This window comes from Ascaphus truei, chromosome 1, assembly GCF_040206685.1.
Source record: "Ascaphus truei isolate aAscTru1 chromosome 1, aAscTru1.hap1, whole genome shotgun sequence".
Taxonomy (NCBI): Eukaryota; Metazoa; Chordata; class Amphibia; order Anura; family Ascaphidae; genus Ascaphus; species Ascaphus truei.
The window spans coordinates 150326912-150341963 of NC_134483.1; the positions used below are offsets into that span (position 1 = coordinate 150326912).

Genomic DNA, 15052 nt, shown 5'->3' on the forward strand with positions numbered 1-15052 from the left:
GGTTCAAAATACAAAAGGGAGAAGCGAGTCATTCTTCTTGAGCTTTATTCGCGAAGCAGCCAAAACAAAAAATGATCCCAGCTTCATTCTAGGTACACAAACCACACCCAGTGCAAGCAACCTAAAGAATGAAGGACTGGTGACAAGATACGGTAGCACCAGAACGCCTATCTCGGTCTACAGGACAGACGTGTCTTCTAAAACATCTACACGTCCCAATCATTCTACCCCTCCAAGCAGGGAGACAGGGGACCCAAACAGGGAATGCCCCATACACAAGAAGCCACACCCACTTAACAGGTGTTTTGGGTTTAGGATGAAGCTCATAGAGGAATGCAAGAACCTACTAAGTGAATTTGGAGTTTGCTTCAGGTGCTGTACTTCCATAGCTCATCTATTCAAAGCCTGTAAAGAAGTCATCAAATGTACAGTGTGCAACAGTGACAAGCATGTAACATCTCTACATCCAGAGGTGCTGACACTTGACCAACTCAACAACCCTTCCTCCATGGCAAAGCATGACAGGGAGGAAGGAGAAGAGAAGTCAACATCTGTCACATCCCAGTGCACCGAGGTTTGCGGAGAAGGACGTGACCAAAGGTCTTGCTCCAAAATATGCCTTGTTGCAGTGTACCCCAAGGGACAACCTGAAAGGGCTATTAGGATGTACACAATCATTGATGATCAAAGCAACAGATCATTAGTGAAGTCAGAGTTCTTTACCTTGTTCAACACGCAAGGCAACACTCAGAACATGTACAGGACTGACTGAGTCACAGGGAGGAGAGCAAATGGCTATACCATACATTCTGTGGATGGCAGAGTAAAGATATCTCTCCCTACACTCATAGAGTGCAATGACATGACGGCGAACAGGAACGAGATTCCCACACCAGTCATGACCCACACCTTAGGAGAATGGCTGACCGCATCCCACCAATAGAACAAGATGCCAAGATTTTGCTACTGCTCGGCGGTGACATCCTGAGAGTGCACAAAATCCGCGAACAGCGTAACAGACCCCACAACACCCCATTTGCCCAAAGACTCGACCTAGGATGTGTGATAGTAGGTAATGTATGCATTGGCAAAGTGCACAAACCAGACTACGTTGATGCCCGCAGAACAAATATAATGGAACGTGGACACATATCCCTCTTCAAACCATGTCTTGGCCATATCCAAGTGACAGGAAGGCCTAGCATGGAAGAGAAACCAGGTCATACCCCTGAGAACCACAAAAACATCTTCATATCAGAGGACTGTGACAATGGCCTAGGATGTTCAGTAGTCCAGACGACAAAAGACAATGAGCCAACTTCACCAAAGGAAGAGAACGATCTTCTGAAGGTGATTGACAAAGAGATCTTCCAAGATAAAACAAACAATCGGACAACTCCGCCTCCACTCCATCCACCCTGTGGATATCTCCTAACCAAAGGAAAGGGAGTTGAGAAATCAACACAGACAGATCAGTGGTACGATGGGTTAGCGTCTACAGCTAAAGATCAGAACCTTGCGGACCACACTACTGGGTTAGAGTCTACAGCTCACCTTCACAGCACATCATTGCTTACAGAACCAGAATCTCTGACGCAGTCGGATGAGATCCCATCGGTTCCAGAAGATACAGGTCAATTAACAATTCCAGAAACAGCTACAGAAATCCACCCTCCAGTCTCTGCTGTGGTTACAAACGTGACACCTGAAGATACACTAGGACTTCATCATTCCTCTAAATGGACAATGGTCCAGCGAGCATTTGCACAGTTCAGGCTTACTACCACTGCTCTCAACCACACACCTGGTGGTAGAATAGACAGCTGTCATGGTAAGCCTCCTTACAAAAGACTAAGTACTATCAGCACAATGACAGAGGCAAAGATGGTCATCACAAGTTGCATCCAAAGGGGGACTCATACAGTCAAGACCAACTGCATCAATGGATAAGGGAACCTCTCTAAAGGGAGTTCCTTCTAGAAGCAGAATCCTACGGCCAACAAGGGCGACTCCACAAGAACAGGTGGTCGCCTTACCAATCCCCAAGTGTGCCGGGAATGCACGGTTGGAATTACCCAACCAGTCTTGACCCTGGAAGCAAGTCCAACTTTCCCATGAGCCTTGACAACCCCCATGGATGTGATTCCAGTCTTTGTCGGATCCAGAACCTTTGCCCAGATTTTGGGGACTTGGGGTGCCACCACTTGGGTGTCCCTATTATCATTCATGGCTCATCCATTTTATGGAATGAGGAACACCCAGCCATCTCAGATTGGTGCACCTACCTCGACACCTGAAGCTCCAAAAAACTTTGGCGCCCAATGGTACCGGCCGGTACCATCTGTCATGCATACATGGACTGTTTATATATTGTTGTTATATTATGTGTTCCACATGTTTATATTAATATAGCAGTATCTACAGATACCAGACGGGGAGTATCCTGGAACAGGATTGTGTTTTTTCTCTGTCTTCAGGCTGACAACCCTCCTCATCCTAGCTGTTGCAACAATGTTGCAACCCTTGTGGGTTTCTGGCTTCAGCCAGTTGCCTTGGCAACCCCCCTGCCTTTTTACCAGGATGGACTGCTCCCCTTGCCAGGTGGTATTGTCCCAGTTAATTTCCCATCAGCCCAGACCAGCATGCTGTCTTGTAGTACCAGCAGCCATCTTGAGCAGTCATCTCTCCTATCCTGGTAAAGTTACTGATTTTTACCCATCCCTATATCCTGCTTTGATCCCACTGCCCTCATAACTCCCCTTCCCCTCCATTGCCCTCAAGTCCCAGTGTTCCCTCAGTACTTTTCCCCTCTTTTTATTTGTATGTTGTTGCCCCAAATAAACACTTCAGCAAGTAAGAAGGTTCCCTTGCTTGATATGTGGGAATGAGTTAACCTGCCTCTCCCTACGCATCTATCTGGGTGTGCTTGGGCCAGAACAGTTAACCTTTAGGTTTGAGAGGATTGTGACAATGTACTGTTGTTTTCTCTGGATGGTTTGAAGGCCACTGCTCTAACAAAATGGGCAATTATGATCGATAAGATACATTGATTGCAGCAATGGTCACTTACTATGACATTTCTCAACATGCAATCTCTGCCCATACATCGGTAAAACTGTGAGCCTCCATGTTCTGATTTACTTTGCTGTCGGTCCAGTCTACTGTATATCAGTATGAATTACTTGAATACTGAGTTGTAGTCAATGTGACAATGAAACAAGACAGAGAAATCACTTGCCAATGTTTAAAACATGGTTATATGCAGTTATTCTACAAATATCCTGCACCTGAAAGGTATATTCATTCTATGATACCTAGGTTTTTGGTGTTAAATATCAACATTTGTATTGTTAGAAGCAGGCGCAAATTCCTTATGCAGTCTTATCCAATGCTGTCTAAAGCTACGCTTATAGTGCCGGGAACGTGACGGCGACGTGACAGGCTACGGTCGCTGGAAAAATCAAATTGAGATGACTTCCAGCGATCGCAGCCAAGCCGTCGCATCGCACTTACTATAAGCGCACGCGACAGCGGCAATGCATATGTTTTGACGCGACGTTGCTATTGCCGGCACTATAAGAGCAGCCTAAGACTACAAAGGTCACGCATCAAAGTCCCCTAACTGGAATACTGTGGCAGATCTATCAAAGAAGGAAAAAAAACAATGCAGTTTTTGACCCAGGGTTAAAGCTGGGAGATATTTGTACCTAATCCCCAGTGTCTGTGTATATTGTGGTTGTAATGGAGAAAATGAAGCAATCACAGATCTTAATTATCAGCCGCAAATGTATCAAAAGTGCCTTTTATTATGATACAAACAAGTTAGTGCCGCAGTTCCACACCAGGGTTTCAGTATATTTGTGAATGCAGATTTTAAAAGAGCAATCGTTTCAAATGTCCTCTTTTAATCTACCATGAAAATATACCTGATTTTGCAGTCGTATCCATTCTCAAAAAGATATGTACTGTAGATGGTATGACTCATTGCATTTCTTAGTGGTGAGGAATACATTGCTGCCTGTAGTCCTCAGTGAAGCTCAATATGCTTCAACCAGAGATGTATGAATCTGTCGAGATTCGCTTGTCCTCAGTTTCGAACACGCTTTGGAAAAGCTGTAGTTAAACCGGCCAAATTGGTAGCAAACCCCCGCAACTTAAAACAAGTGTTTTTTTTTGTTTATAAAATTTCAAAAGCAAAAGTAATCTAAATGAATCTAACATGCCGTCAAAGTGACTTTTTAGCATTAAGCAAACTCTTTGGATCACAGCAAACCTTTCCACAGAGTGAAATTCGCCCAGTTCGCTTAAACATTCGAAACGTTTGCATATCTCTAGCCATACTCTAACTTCCACGCTCTACCTTGTGCTTTTTCCAGTGAATAGAAGAAGGTGGAATGCGTTGGCTTATGTCTGACCAGGCTTGATCCCAAGTGCGCAAGTGACGATTTGGGTGGCATAAAAAAAAAAGAAATAAATTCATAGCTGGAGATGTTACTCATCACTCAAGCCACTTGTTGTTGCTTTACATGTATATAAAATAGAAGGAAGACAAAATAAAAGTATAACCCCTTAAATGCCAGATCCACTTTTTTGTTAACATTTGGGAGCCTATATACCAAGATCGTATTTTCATTTTTTTATTGTGCACCAACATTTCAGTGCTAAAAAGGGGTACTAACGTTCATGTAATGCGCGTCATATGTCTGAAGGCTTTATACATATGACGCATAGTACGTTGGTTTGACACATTGTGTATTGTGTTGTTAAATACACTTTTGGTACAATTTAAATTAAAACAGAATTATGTGTATTTTTTTAATGTGTGTTTTTTATTTATAAGTAGTATTTGTAAACATCAGTTATTTGTTTAATATTATTTATAATAGCCATACTGTGAAAGCAATACATTTTGTTCACTTATATAATGAAACATCCGTGCTGCGTCAAATCCATTTTTGGTTGATACATAGAAACAGAATTCTGCGCTGACTAGAAACAGACTGTTCAGGGTTGGTGGGCGCACTTTTGACGCACTTTCTCCTTTTTTTTGGGTGTGCACAGAAACATATTTTTTTAGTGCATACCATTAACATCTATACAATCCATTTCTGTGCACCAAAACATTTCAAAAACGTATTTTTGACGCCGATGGCGTAAATTTCAGGTTAGTACATAGGCGCACACAAAAGCAATTTCAATTGAGATTTCCATGCACCGGGTTTGCACCATAAAAGCCCTTTGCGACGCTTAGTACATAGGCCTCTTTATGTATGCAAGAGAGGAAAGTAGTAGATTTCTTTCCTGTTCAGAATAAAGAAAGTGCCAATCAGCCTTTTACAGAGTAGAACAAATAACATCCAATATTTCATTCTGATAGATTCTGAATAACCTGAGTTCCTTTTCCCTTATTTTAAATGTGGTTATGATGTCTTGTTTCCAATGATGTGATGTCACATGTGGTGGCCTTATTTAATGGACATGGCTAAACCTGGAAAACACCTCTTCTTCTTTATTCGCTATGGCATGATGGGAATGGCTTTACAGGCCGCATGAATCTTGCATGTTACTTGGTGAAGGTTTCAGTGCAATGCAGTGTAGCTATACTAAGTGTACAGTATGTCTACATTTCCAGTCTCCAAAAGATCCAGAAAGCACTATCATTTTATTTGAAATAGTACCACCACAAAGACCAAGCACAATGAATTTACATCGGTACAAAGGAAAAGATTCTTCTCTATTATCAAGCAAATAAACAACACTTTTCTTGTTGTAAAACCATCAAGTTACTTCTTAAAACATAAACGTCATCATTTAATTGCACTACAATTTATGGAAGGCTTTCAAAAAGGTACACATAAAATTGACAACATCCTTATTTGTAGTGCAAATGTAAATGTATCTTGTTAAATTCCATTTGTTATATTACAGTATGTTCTGCATTTACCCTGCTCTTCTAACACAGCACCGTAGTCTTATTCCCAAATACATTGGTGTTGAGAGGGGTTGGAGATTTGAGGTGCATATGGTCTGTAGGTGCTGCCATCCACAGACTAGAATAGATTTAGATTTCTTTAGTTGGAATGCACAATGGCAATTCTGCAGCAGAAAACTGCCTTGCACCTCTGCCTTATGCAATTCTATTTCTAATTTATAAACAATATACATGTTCTAATATTTTCAAAGAACGGAAGTAAATACATGCAAAAGATTGCACTGTTACAGTTTAAAACCTGTGTTGAATTACACTATAAGCTATAGGACACAAATGCATAACCAGAGCAGATAAGCATTTGAAACAATATGATTAGCATTACAATCTTGCACAGTAAAAAATGTCACAGAAGGAAGTTCCAATTTCCAGGTGCATCCTTTAGTTGTTCATTTATTCTGCACAGGCTGGAAACGTCCCCCCACTCCTTGTACTGTTTGTCATGCAGAATATAAACCAAATCGATCACTGGAAAACATTTCCAGTCTAGTGAGAGGCCAGCGTCCGCTGTGAAGGCCTCAGAGTGGAACCCAAATGGGCTCTTTAATAGAACTTCCCAATAGAATCAGGAAGCAGCCCTATCAACAGGTGGGAAGCTCTTATTGTGTCGCTTATCGTAATGCAGAGTTTGACGTAAACGCACATCAGATGACTGCCAGGGAGGTATGCAAATGGATAAGAGGTCACCTTTCACATATGCAAGATAGAAAGGAAACACATTTAAAGGAAGCCTCAGTGCAAACAATGACATTATGCAAATATTTTGCTTCAAGCGATTAGCCCAGACCTGTCTGCTAGCACCCCTATAAAAGTAAAAGTCACAATGATCTGTTTTCCCAAGGTTGTTATTTTTTTAACCATAATAGCACATAGGGCACAAAGGGCTTCAAAGTTTGTAGAAACACACAACTTTGCCCCTATTGAAACATATATATATATATTTATATATCGAGTAAGGAATTCCTCCCCCTGGAAATGAGCATGCCGTACAGATGTAGCAGAAGTTAATGCACCTTTTAATGCACGATAATGAGCGGAATTGCACAATTAGTTTACAAAATGCGTCGAATTGGAGCGTGCATGAAAACAATAGCAAATACACTATAACACGTTGCAACTCCTGCAATAACGAGTGCAATAAGGTCTGCTGCCTATATAATATGTAGCTTTATAATGAGGCGGAACATCCTCCCAAATCTGCTTCTTTCTAAACATGGCACCAATCGGTACTTTTATCCTCACAGTGGAGATTTTGATTTCATTGTGTGGAAGGATTTAGAGGGGTAAAGGTGGGCAAGGAGGGTTTACCGCTGCAAATATTAATGGGAGCAGATTATGTTGTTGTTGAGTGTTAGTAGCTGGTACTACTTTGTGCAGCTTGTTAATTTTCAATGGCTGCCGTGATGATAATGACATACTGTACTCACGTCTGCAGTGTGTTCAAGGCCCCTTTAGCACTGAAGGCGTTGACTCCAGAGCAGCAGAATTTGACTCGTTGCCAAAAAGCGATTATTGTTGTGAATGTAACGTAAATGAGGCTTAACCCTGTGGTTACAAATTATTAAACTGCAGATGACATTCTAAAGCCTCTGTGTAGTCCAAAGGGACAAAGACAAAATAAACACAGCTTTGGAAAATAGCAAGTATCATCTTTTCTTATCCCCTTCCTATAATAAGAGTCACTAAGAAATGTGTAGTAACCACCATATATATACTTCAGTCTGTAGCTGACGAGACAAATTTGCATAACTCAAAGCTGTCGTCCCAATGACCATGTTCAAAAATGTCAGGAATTGGGGGGGTTTTTTTGTCTCTCTTTTTGATCTTAATAATATACTTCACTGTCAAATCATCCAGCTGTTTTCAAGATCTGAAAAATATCTGAACTAACTGGAGCCTCTAAAATATGGCAGATCATTTTCTCAGACACGCACATACATGTGCCCAAGTCATTACTGCAGCGTACTGTACTTACAGTACCTCAGCTAAGTATAAAAGCAGCAAGTATTGTGTTTTCCTTGGAGTTGATTGCTGGCCTTTTTAGGTTTAAGGGGTGGGGGGGGGGTTGGCCTGATTTGTTCGAAGATTCTTAAAGATTTTAGAAAAGATGTTGCATAACCAAGTGCTTTCCTTTTATTGCAAGTACAATATATGTTGTCTAGTGGGACTGTGGTGTCGCATAACAACCCACAAGGCAGCAGCACAAGCTAGTAGCACCCACTTAACATTGTTTAGACTGACATCTGAATACAAAGGAGTAATTTGCTATCTGGAGAGAAAGTAGTGTGGGCTTTGTTACTGTGATTCTTATGGCCCAATATAAGGCAACATACTTGGCCAATCAGCTGAAACTGAAATGTTTAACCCAGGGTGGCCAACTCCAGTTCTCAAGGGCCACCAACAGGTCAGGTTTTCAGGATATCCCTGCTTCAGCACAGGTGGCTCATTCATAATGACTGACCCATCTGTGCTGAAGCAGGGATATCTTGAAAACCTGACCCGTTGGTGGCCCTTGAGGATGGGAGTTTACCACCCCCTGGTTTAACCTATTGGCAAATTGAGTGTGTGGTTTTTTTTAAAGGCAAATTTTTACACACGGCAGATATATTGATTTACTTTCCAAAGCGCGTGAAAAATATGAAGTCTTTAGTTTTAATAAATCTGCTAGCACTGGAGGGCAGCTGTTGAGCACACAGAGAAGTATAGATTTACATGATCCCTGCTCAGAATAGATGCATTTACAGAGTACTTCAAGTTGCCAGAATGTAGCGCATTCTTCAATATATTTCCGTCCTCTGAGGTTTCAAGTGACCCTGTAAACTCTAAAATCAGGGCAGTTTATAGTACTAAACCCCTCCAAGATTAACCCCTTTGTTCCTAATGCATGACATTATAGGGGAATTGGCTTAAGTCTGTGGTCCAAGAGCTGCATGGGGCCAGCAATTGGTCAAATTATGGACACAATGTTAGTTGCTGGCTTTTAGTGTTTATTTTACATTCAGATCTTTCCGCTGCTGCAGTATTTCCTCAATGTGTTTTAGTTATGTTTATGAAGGGGCACACACCATTGTAATGTCTGAGGTTCACACTTGTGTCTCTTGACTCTAGTTTTGGGTCCCTCTCTTTATTTAAGAAAGAACAACACCTTTCCTACGATAACAAAACCCATTTAAAATCCAACGCTTTACTTTAAGCCTAGTAGCAGTATCCCCTTATCTACAAACTTATCTCTCTAAAATTGCATGTCTTCCCCAAAACCTTTCCCCCCCCCCCCCTCATCTGCATGCCACAAACCAGACTCTGACCAGGTGATCTGCCCATAGCAACCTTTATGAAACATGTTTTTTTCCCCCTCCTTCTAAATGCTTTTTACTGTTGATCATTAACAATTTCTTTTTATCACAGCTCAGTTTTACAATGGCTAATTGGTATGTGCTGAAAAACACTGCTTTAAATCTTGTATGCTTTCATCACCAAAGAAGTAATTTATAGCAGCAGTTAATGTTCGGTGGAAAAAAATAATCACCCACCCTGCCCCCCGGTAAAGTTAACATTAGACTGCATAGGGATAATGTGTGTCTCTGTTCACTTCCAGAACTCTGAAGCTTTAGTGGTATAGTTTAGGCAGAACTTGATGTAGGCCCTGCATGCAGTGTTGTATATCCATCTTGATTTTGTGTGTGGCCAGTCCCATTGCCCCCTAATGCCTTAAAGACAACCAGAGATTTCTCCCCACATCAAATATTTGTAGTCATTATTTACACAGCAGTAACATACAGTAAGTTAGAGAGCCTAGGTAACATTCAGCTGTAATTACTGCCGAGGCACAAATTATTCTTTTAGGTGTCCGTGAGAAGTTTTAGGTAGCTGGAAGTGCATAGAGATGCACAGTATTGCTATATACTGCTGCATTTTAGTATGAGGGGTGCCGAACATAAAATGCTGATTTCAAGTTCTTTTGTTTTTGTTGTGAAGCGAGGTGTCTAATGAACAGAGTAAGTTTACCTCAAGGTTTTGTGCCATTGCATGTATTCATTTAAATACTAAAAAAAAAACTGTAGTACTGCTGGATCCGTATCTGACTGCTAGGTTTCAATTGACAGCTGAGGATTTGTGACTGGACCATGAATCAAAACGGCAGGCATTTATACCCCAGTGCCAGTGAGGATACATTGGGAATAACTTGGCAAAGGTAACATTTTAATTATTTCCAACACTACACTCCACCTATAAATTACATTGAAACGTAGGAGCTTATTCATAAGCCCTAAAGCAGCGTGATCAGACGAAAACCCTCTTATTCTAGTCAATGGGAATTTTCCATGATTTGCTGCTTTGGGACTTATTGAATAAACCCCATAGTACCTGTTTTAGCTCAAACTCCCCCCAAACCCCCCTTTCTGTAAGGAACACTTCTTTACATATCACGACTAACCCTGCACAAATTCTCCTAAACACACACTTATTTCATTGCAAATGATTGTAGAACATTTTGGGCAAACACAGAGCGTTTGCTGTTGGGGGGGCCTGCGAAGCGCAGCAGATCCACCCGGCAACAAAGGGCTCAGGCAATGTCTGGGACTCCATATGCAGGCGTTATACTTTAACATTGTTATAAGGAACTACAAGCTTCAGATGTTGTAGGGACCTGAAGCTAAAATCTGCTCAAATATGTTTGAAAAACAAGACAGCACTCATACATCATACATTGCTGAACAGTACATCATACACAGAGTATCATTGTATATTAGAGATTCTGTATATGTAGAGTTATAAATGTATATGCACAGTTTTATAGATGGCCACACATAAACATTAAGCCTACTTTGTACATGCAGTTGTGAACTAATTAACTAACCACCTAATTAACTAACTGGTTGCTGATGGCACAGTTCTGATTCATTTAGCCATATTCTAAAGGTAAGAGAAAAGCATGTCTTATATAAATAACCAATAGTATAAGTAAGCTTGCTAACCAAATAAAATGATAATCATCTTTCCTTTGCATGCCCAAATGACCCTGTTAGTAAGTAAGATTTCCATTGATTATGCCAATCATAGGTGCAGAAATCTAAAGTTTGGGAAATGTTGTGATTAACGTTTTACAATTCTTGGTGCAAGAGCTGTCATGATGAGCATTAATTGGGGTACTACTGATTTCTGAGGTGAATGGTGGTGTTTGCATATGCATGAATTTGCATACTGTAGAGATGTACATGAGTATACTGTAGGCTGTCTAATGCATACGGCATATATAATGAAGTAATAAGGCACATCTTGTAAGAGATGCTAGAGAGCAATAAGGATATGCATTTTATGTAATGCCATCATTTATCAAGGAGGCTCACATTTACCACAGATGAACATGACAAAACTTCTAAAAACACTGTCCTTCACAGCTGTGCAATTGTGCTGGTAGCCTGGTTCCAAGGCCAACACGTGTGTAAAGTAGGGATATTAGAATGGCATGTGATTCACGAAAAACAATCAGATGTTTTGCCACCATTCCTAGCAATGTCCTTCAGTAGGAGAAGTCTGCATATAATTCATATAAATTAGATGTGTGTCTTGCACAGATGAGAAAAGTCTAAAAAAAAAACCCAATCCATTCTATCCGTGTTAAAATATCAATCTGCCCCATATACTCTCTCATGGAGAAGGCCTGCCGAGCCTTACCTTTAGGAGCCTCCTGGTTCAAGAAATGTCTACCTACAAGGTCCCCGGCTCTCTTCTTTTGGGACACGTTTCTTCTAAAAAGTGCCACACCTGAACCGGAGGGCTTCTCAAGGCAAGAGAGAGGCAGTCCTGCTCTGAAAGATGCCCAGGTTAAGGTAAGCGTACAAACCCCTTTTTTAGGAGAGACTGATGATTAAAGTTGTATTAAACTATAGCAGTGTTGTAAGAGTCCTGTGCCAGCATTCTCTAAATCAGGGGTGGCCAATTCCAGTCCTCAAGGGCCACCAAAAGGTCAGGTTTTAAGGACATCCCTGCTTCAGCACAGGTGGTTCAATCAGTGGCCCCATCAAACAACTGAAGCAGGGATATCCTGAAAACCTGACCTGTTAGGAGCTCTTGAGGACTGAAGTTGGGCACTCTTAGAAGCCTCTTGCTGCAGCAACTTTTGTTTCCTAATAAATGTTGCTTGGACTGAAGCTGTAGGATGTTTGCACTTTGTCTTCAGTTAAATTAAAATTGCACACATTGGGTTGAGCTTTGTCAGGGGAAAACTATGATATTGTGAGGCAAAATGCATCCAGTCAATGCAATCAAACAATTGTTTCTCATGAATATATATTGCCCTGCACTAAGGGAGCTCTCTTCTGGACCAGCCATCTGCACTGATACACAGTAAGTAATAGAAAAGCCAAACACTGAATGACAGATCAATCCCATGTAAATTGTTTAAGTGCTTTAGGGAAAACTGGTGGTCCAGGGATCATATTCTGGACTAAGTAAATTAGTAGTTAGTTTATCTAATGAACAAATGGAGTGTATTTAAATGCCTTTACCTGATTCAATGTCTTCTGCATATCTTTTCTTAAATATGTCATTTTTACAACTAAAGTTGCCTCATGTTTGTGTCGTTTAACTCCTGCAGTACTGCTTACACAATGAATACATTGTTCAAGTATACTGGATCCAACAGTTACTCCCCAGCCTTGCTCAGTTCTGCTTAGAGACAACATTAGGCATTTCTCCGTAGAAGCCGCCTCACTTAGCACAACAGATACCAGTTACACTTACTCCGTTACATCCTGTACCCGTGTCATTTCTCTGCTGTGTTAACCTTTGCTTCCTAAAAATGCACAGCACAACAACATGTCAAACCGGATATATGACATTATTATACTGCTGTCATTAGGGGTTTATTTACCTGAAGTGACAAGAAAACAAACAAACAACTCTGCAGGTTCCAAAGTTGAGCAGGTACAAGTCATTCCGAGGGCCACGCAGCATAATCTGTAGATAGATTTGATTGAGAAAAAGGACAGTAGTTGCCATCTTTATATTGCCCATGAAAAAAGGGGGGGTTGCACTAATAATGCTCTAGAACAGAAAAGAACCGAAGAATGTCACAATGAAGAATGTGATCAGGCTGAAATTAAAGGGTTAAACACGACTCCTGAAGTGCAGAAGAACACAACCTAAAAGCTTTCTCACTCCCTTCTTCAAGTATTGTTCTTACCTGTTTGCAGTTAACAAGCTATGTTATTTGTAGGGACTATTATAGTTGGCATGATCTGTGGATATGTGCAAAGGAAAAGGGGTACCCCCCTTGTGATGCTTGCCAGGAGAAGACTATGTCTTTAAATCATTAACATCTTCATAGCCATAGACAGTTTATAAGACACAGGATTCCAAACGTCCATTTGTAGTAAACACAACAATTCCCATATACACACCACTAGCCTGCTGTAGGTATATCTTATGTGGTGATCTGGGTAATGAATGGTGGACTGATCACATAAATGAAGTAACAAATTGTAAGTTACTCACTGCTGACCTTGTGGGATTTCCTGGTCCTGTCGGCATGCTCCTACCTTGGAGTATCTGCAAGCAACGTAGAAAAAGTGGCGGTGCATCTGCTGCTGCTGAAGAAGAATAATGGACCAAAAACTGCAAAGAACTAGGTGCAAAAAAATTATTAAAGGCACATTTAAAAACAGCAAAAAATACCTCTGACGCGTTTCACGTGGAACCCCACGCTTTATCAAAGAGAAAGTATACACAACCGATCGCATGTTTAAATACCCATGAATCCCTCCCTTCACTTGTGACGCTACACTGTTGCCTCCAATGGGAAGCGTCACGCCCCCTTGGTGACGTGGTATACATAAGCCCAAGAGAATCGCCGGCTGTACTGCATTGAATGCATGTGTGAGAATGCATGTGCTGCACTGTTGTTTACGATCAAGCCGTGTTGTTTACTATCCGTCATTGATGGTATGTGATTGGTCAAAATGGGCCGTCACGTCATAGCTGGGAGGTTACCTTACCTCTCACACATGCATTCAATGCAGTACAGCCGGCGATTCTCTTGGGCTTATGTATCCCACGTCACCAAGGGGGCGTGACGCTTCCCATTGGAGGCAACAGTGTAGCGTCACAAGTGAAGGGAGGGATTCATGGGTATTTAAACATGCGATCGGTTGTGTATACTTTCTCTTTGATAAAGCGTGGGGTTCCACGTGAAACGCGTCAGAGGTATTTTTTGCTGTTTTTAAATGTGCCTTTAATAATTTTTTTGCACCTAGTTCTTTGCAGTTTTTGGTCCATTATTCTTCTTCAGCAGCAGCAGATGCACCACCACTTTTTCTACGATGATCTGTGGATAGCTTGCAGCTGAGATTCTTATAGCTACAGTATTCTTTACTTTGGTCTTTTGTATGGATAGCTATTAAAAGACCACAACAGATCATTCTTTTAACTACTGATACTTATATTCTCAAACTATGTTTTGTGTTGTTTCACTTGCTTGCTCCTTTTTTGGCAGAAAATCTATCTCCAGACTATGGAAAGAACAATCTACTTAGAATTTCATTTTGTTTGTGCTCCCAAAGTAGCCTTGTTTTGGAATCTTTCTTAATATTTACTGTTAATCAGAGAAAAATTACCATTTTGAAAAACTGGCCAGTAGTTTAGCATATCCACATATGAAATGTTTCCTCTTGGGATTTTAAAATGACCACCAGAGAACATAAATGAAATTCGCACAAAAGTAAGCCATTAGAGGCTACTGTGACAACACATTATGCCACAAAAATCGAAAGCAGGTAAAAACTTTACAAAAATACAGCTTTAGAGAAAAGGAAGTAATCGCTGATCATTTTAAGGTGCGATTTGCTGCTTTGGTAATGTCAGCTAAATATTTAGAAAATGTTAACACTTATGCAGTAAGTTAAGAGCTTAAGATAAAGTATAAGATTTACAGGAAAAAAAAGATATAATGTCGAACTATGATGTTTTATTTTTTATTTTTTTAAACAAACTATTTTCCTTTTGTTTCCAGTAACAGCATGACTTTTACGCTATATAATTGCAAACATACTGTAATAAAACAAT

The 15052-nt window shown here is 40.7% G+C and overlaps 1 protein-coding gene across 11 annotated transcripts in view; it reads left to right on the forward strand.

Moving 5' to 3' along the window:
- Positions 1-15052, forward strand: part of NFIB (nuclear factor I B) — a 455016-nt gene that overhangs the window by 413610 nt on the left and 26354 nt on the right. For 10 of the 11 annotated variants that reach the window (XM_075595945.1, XM_075595955.1, XM_075595992.1 and 7 more), the window contains one exon: positions 10093-10181. The exons of the other annotated variant lie outside the window; for it this stretch is intronic. In XM_075595945.1, coding sequence (XP_075452060.1) covers positions 10093-10181 — 89 coding nt within the window. The remainder of the gene's footprint in view (positions 1-10092; positions 10182-15052) is intronic. 11 annotated transcript variants of the gene reach the window in all.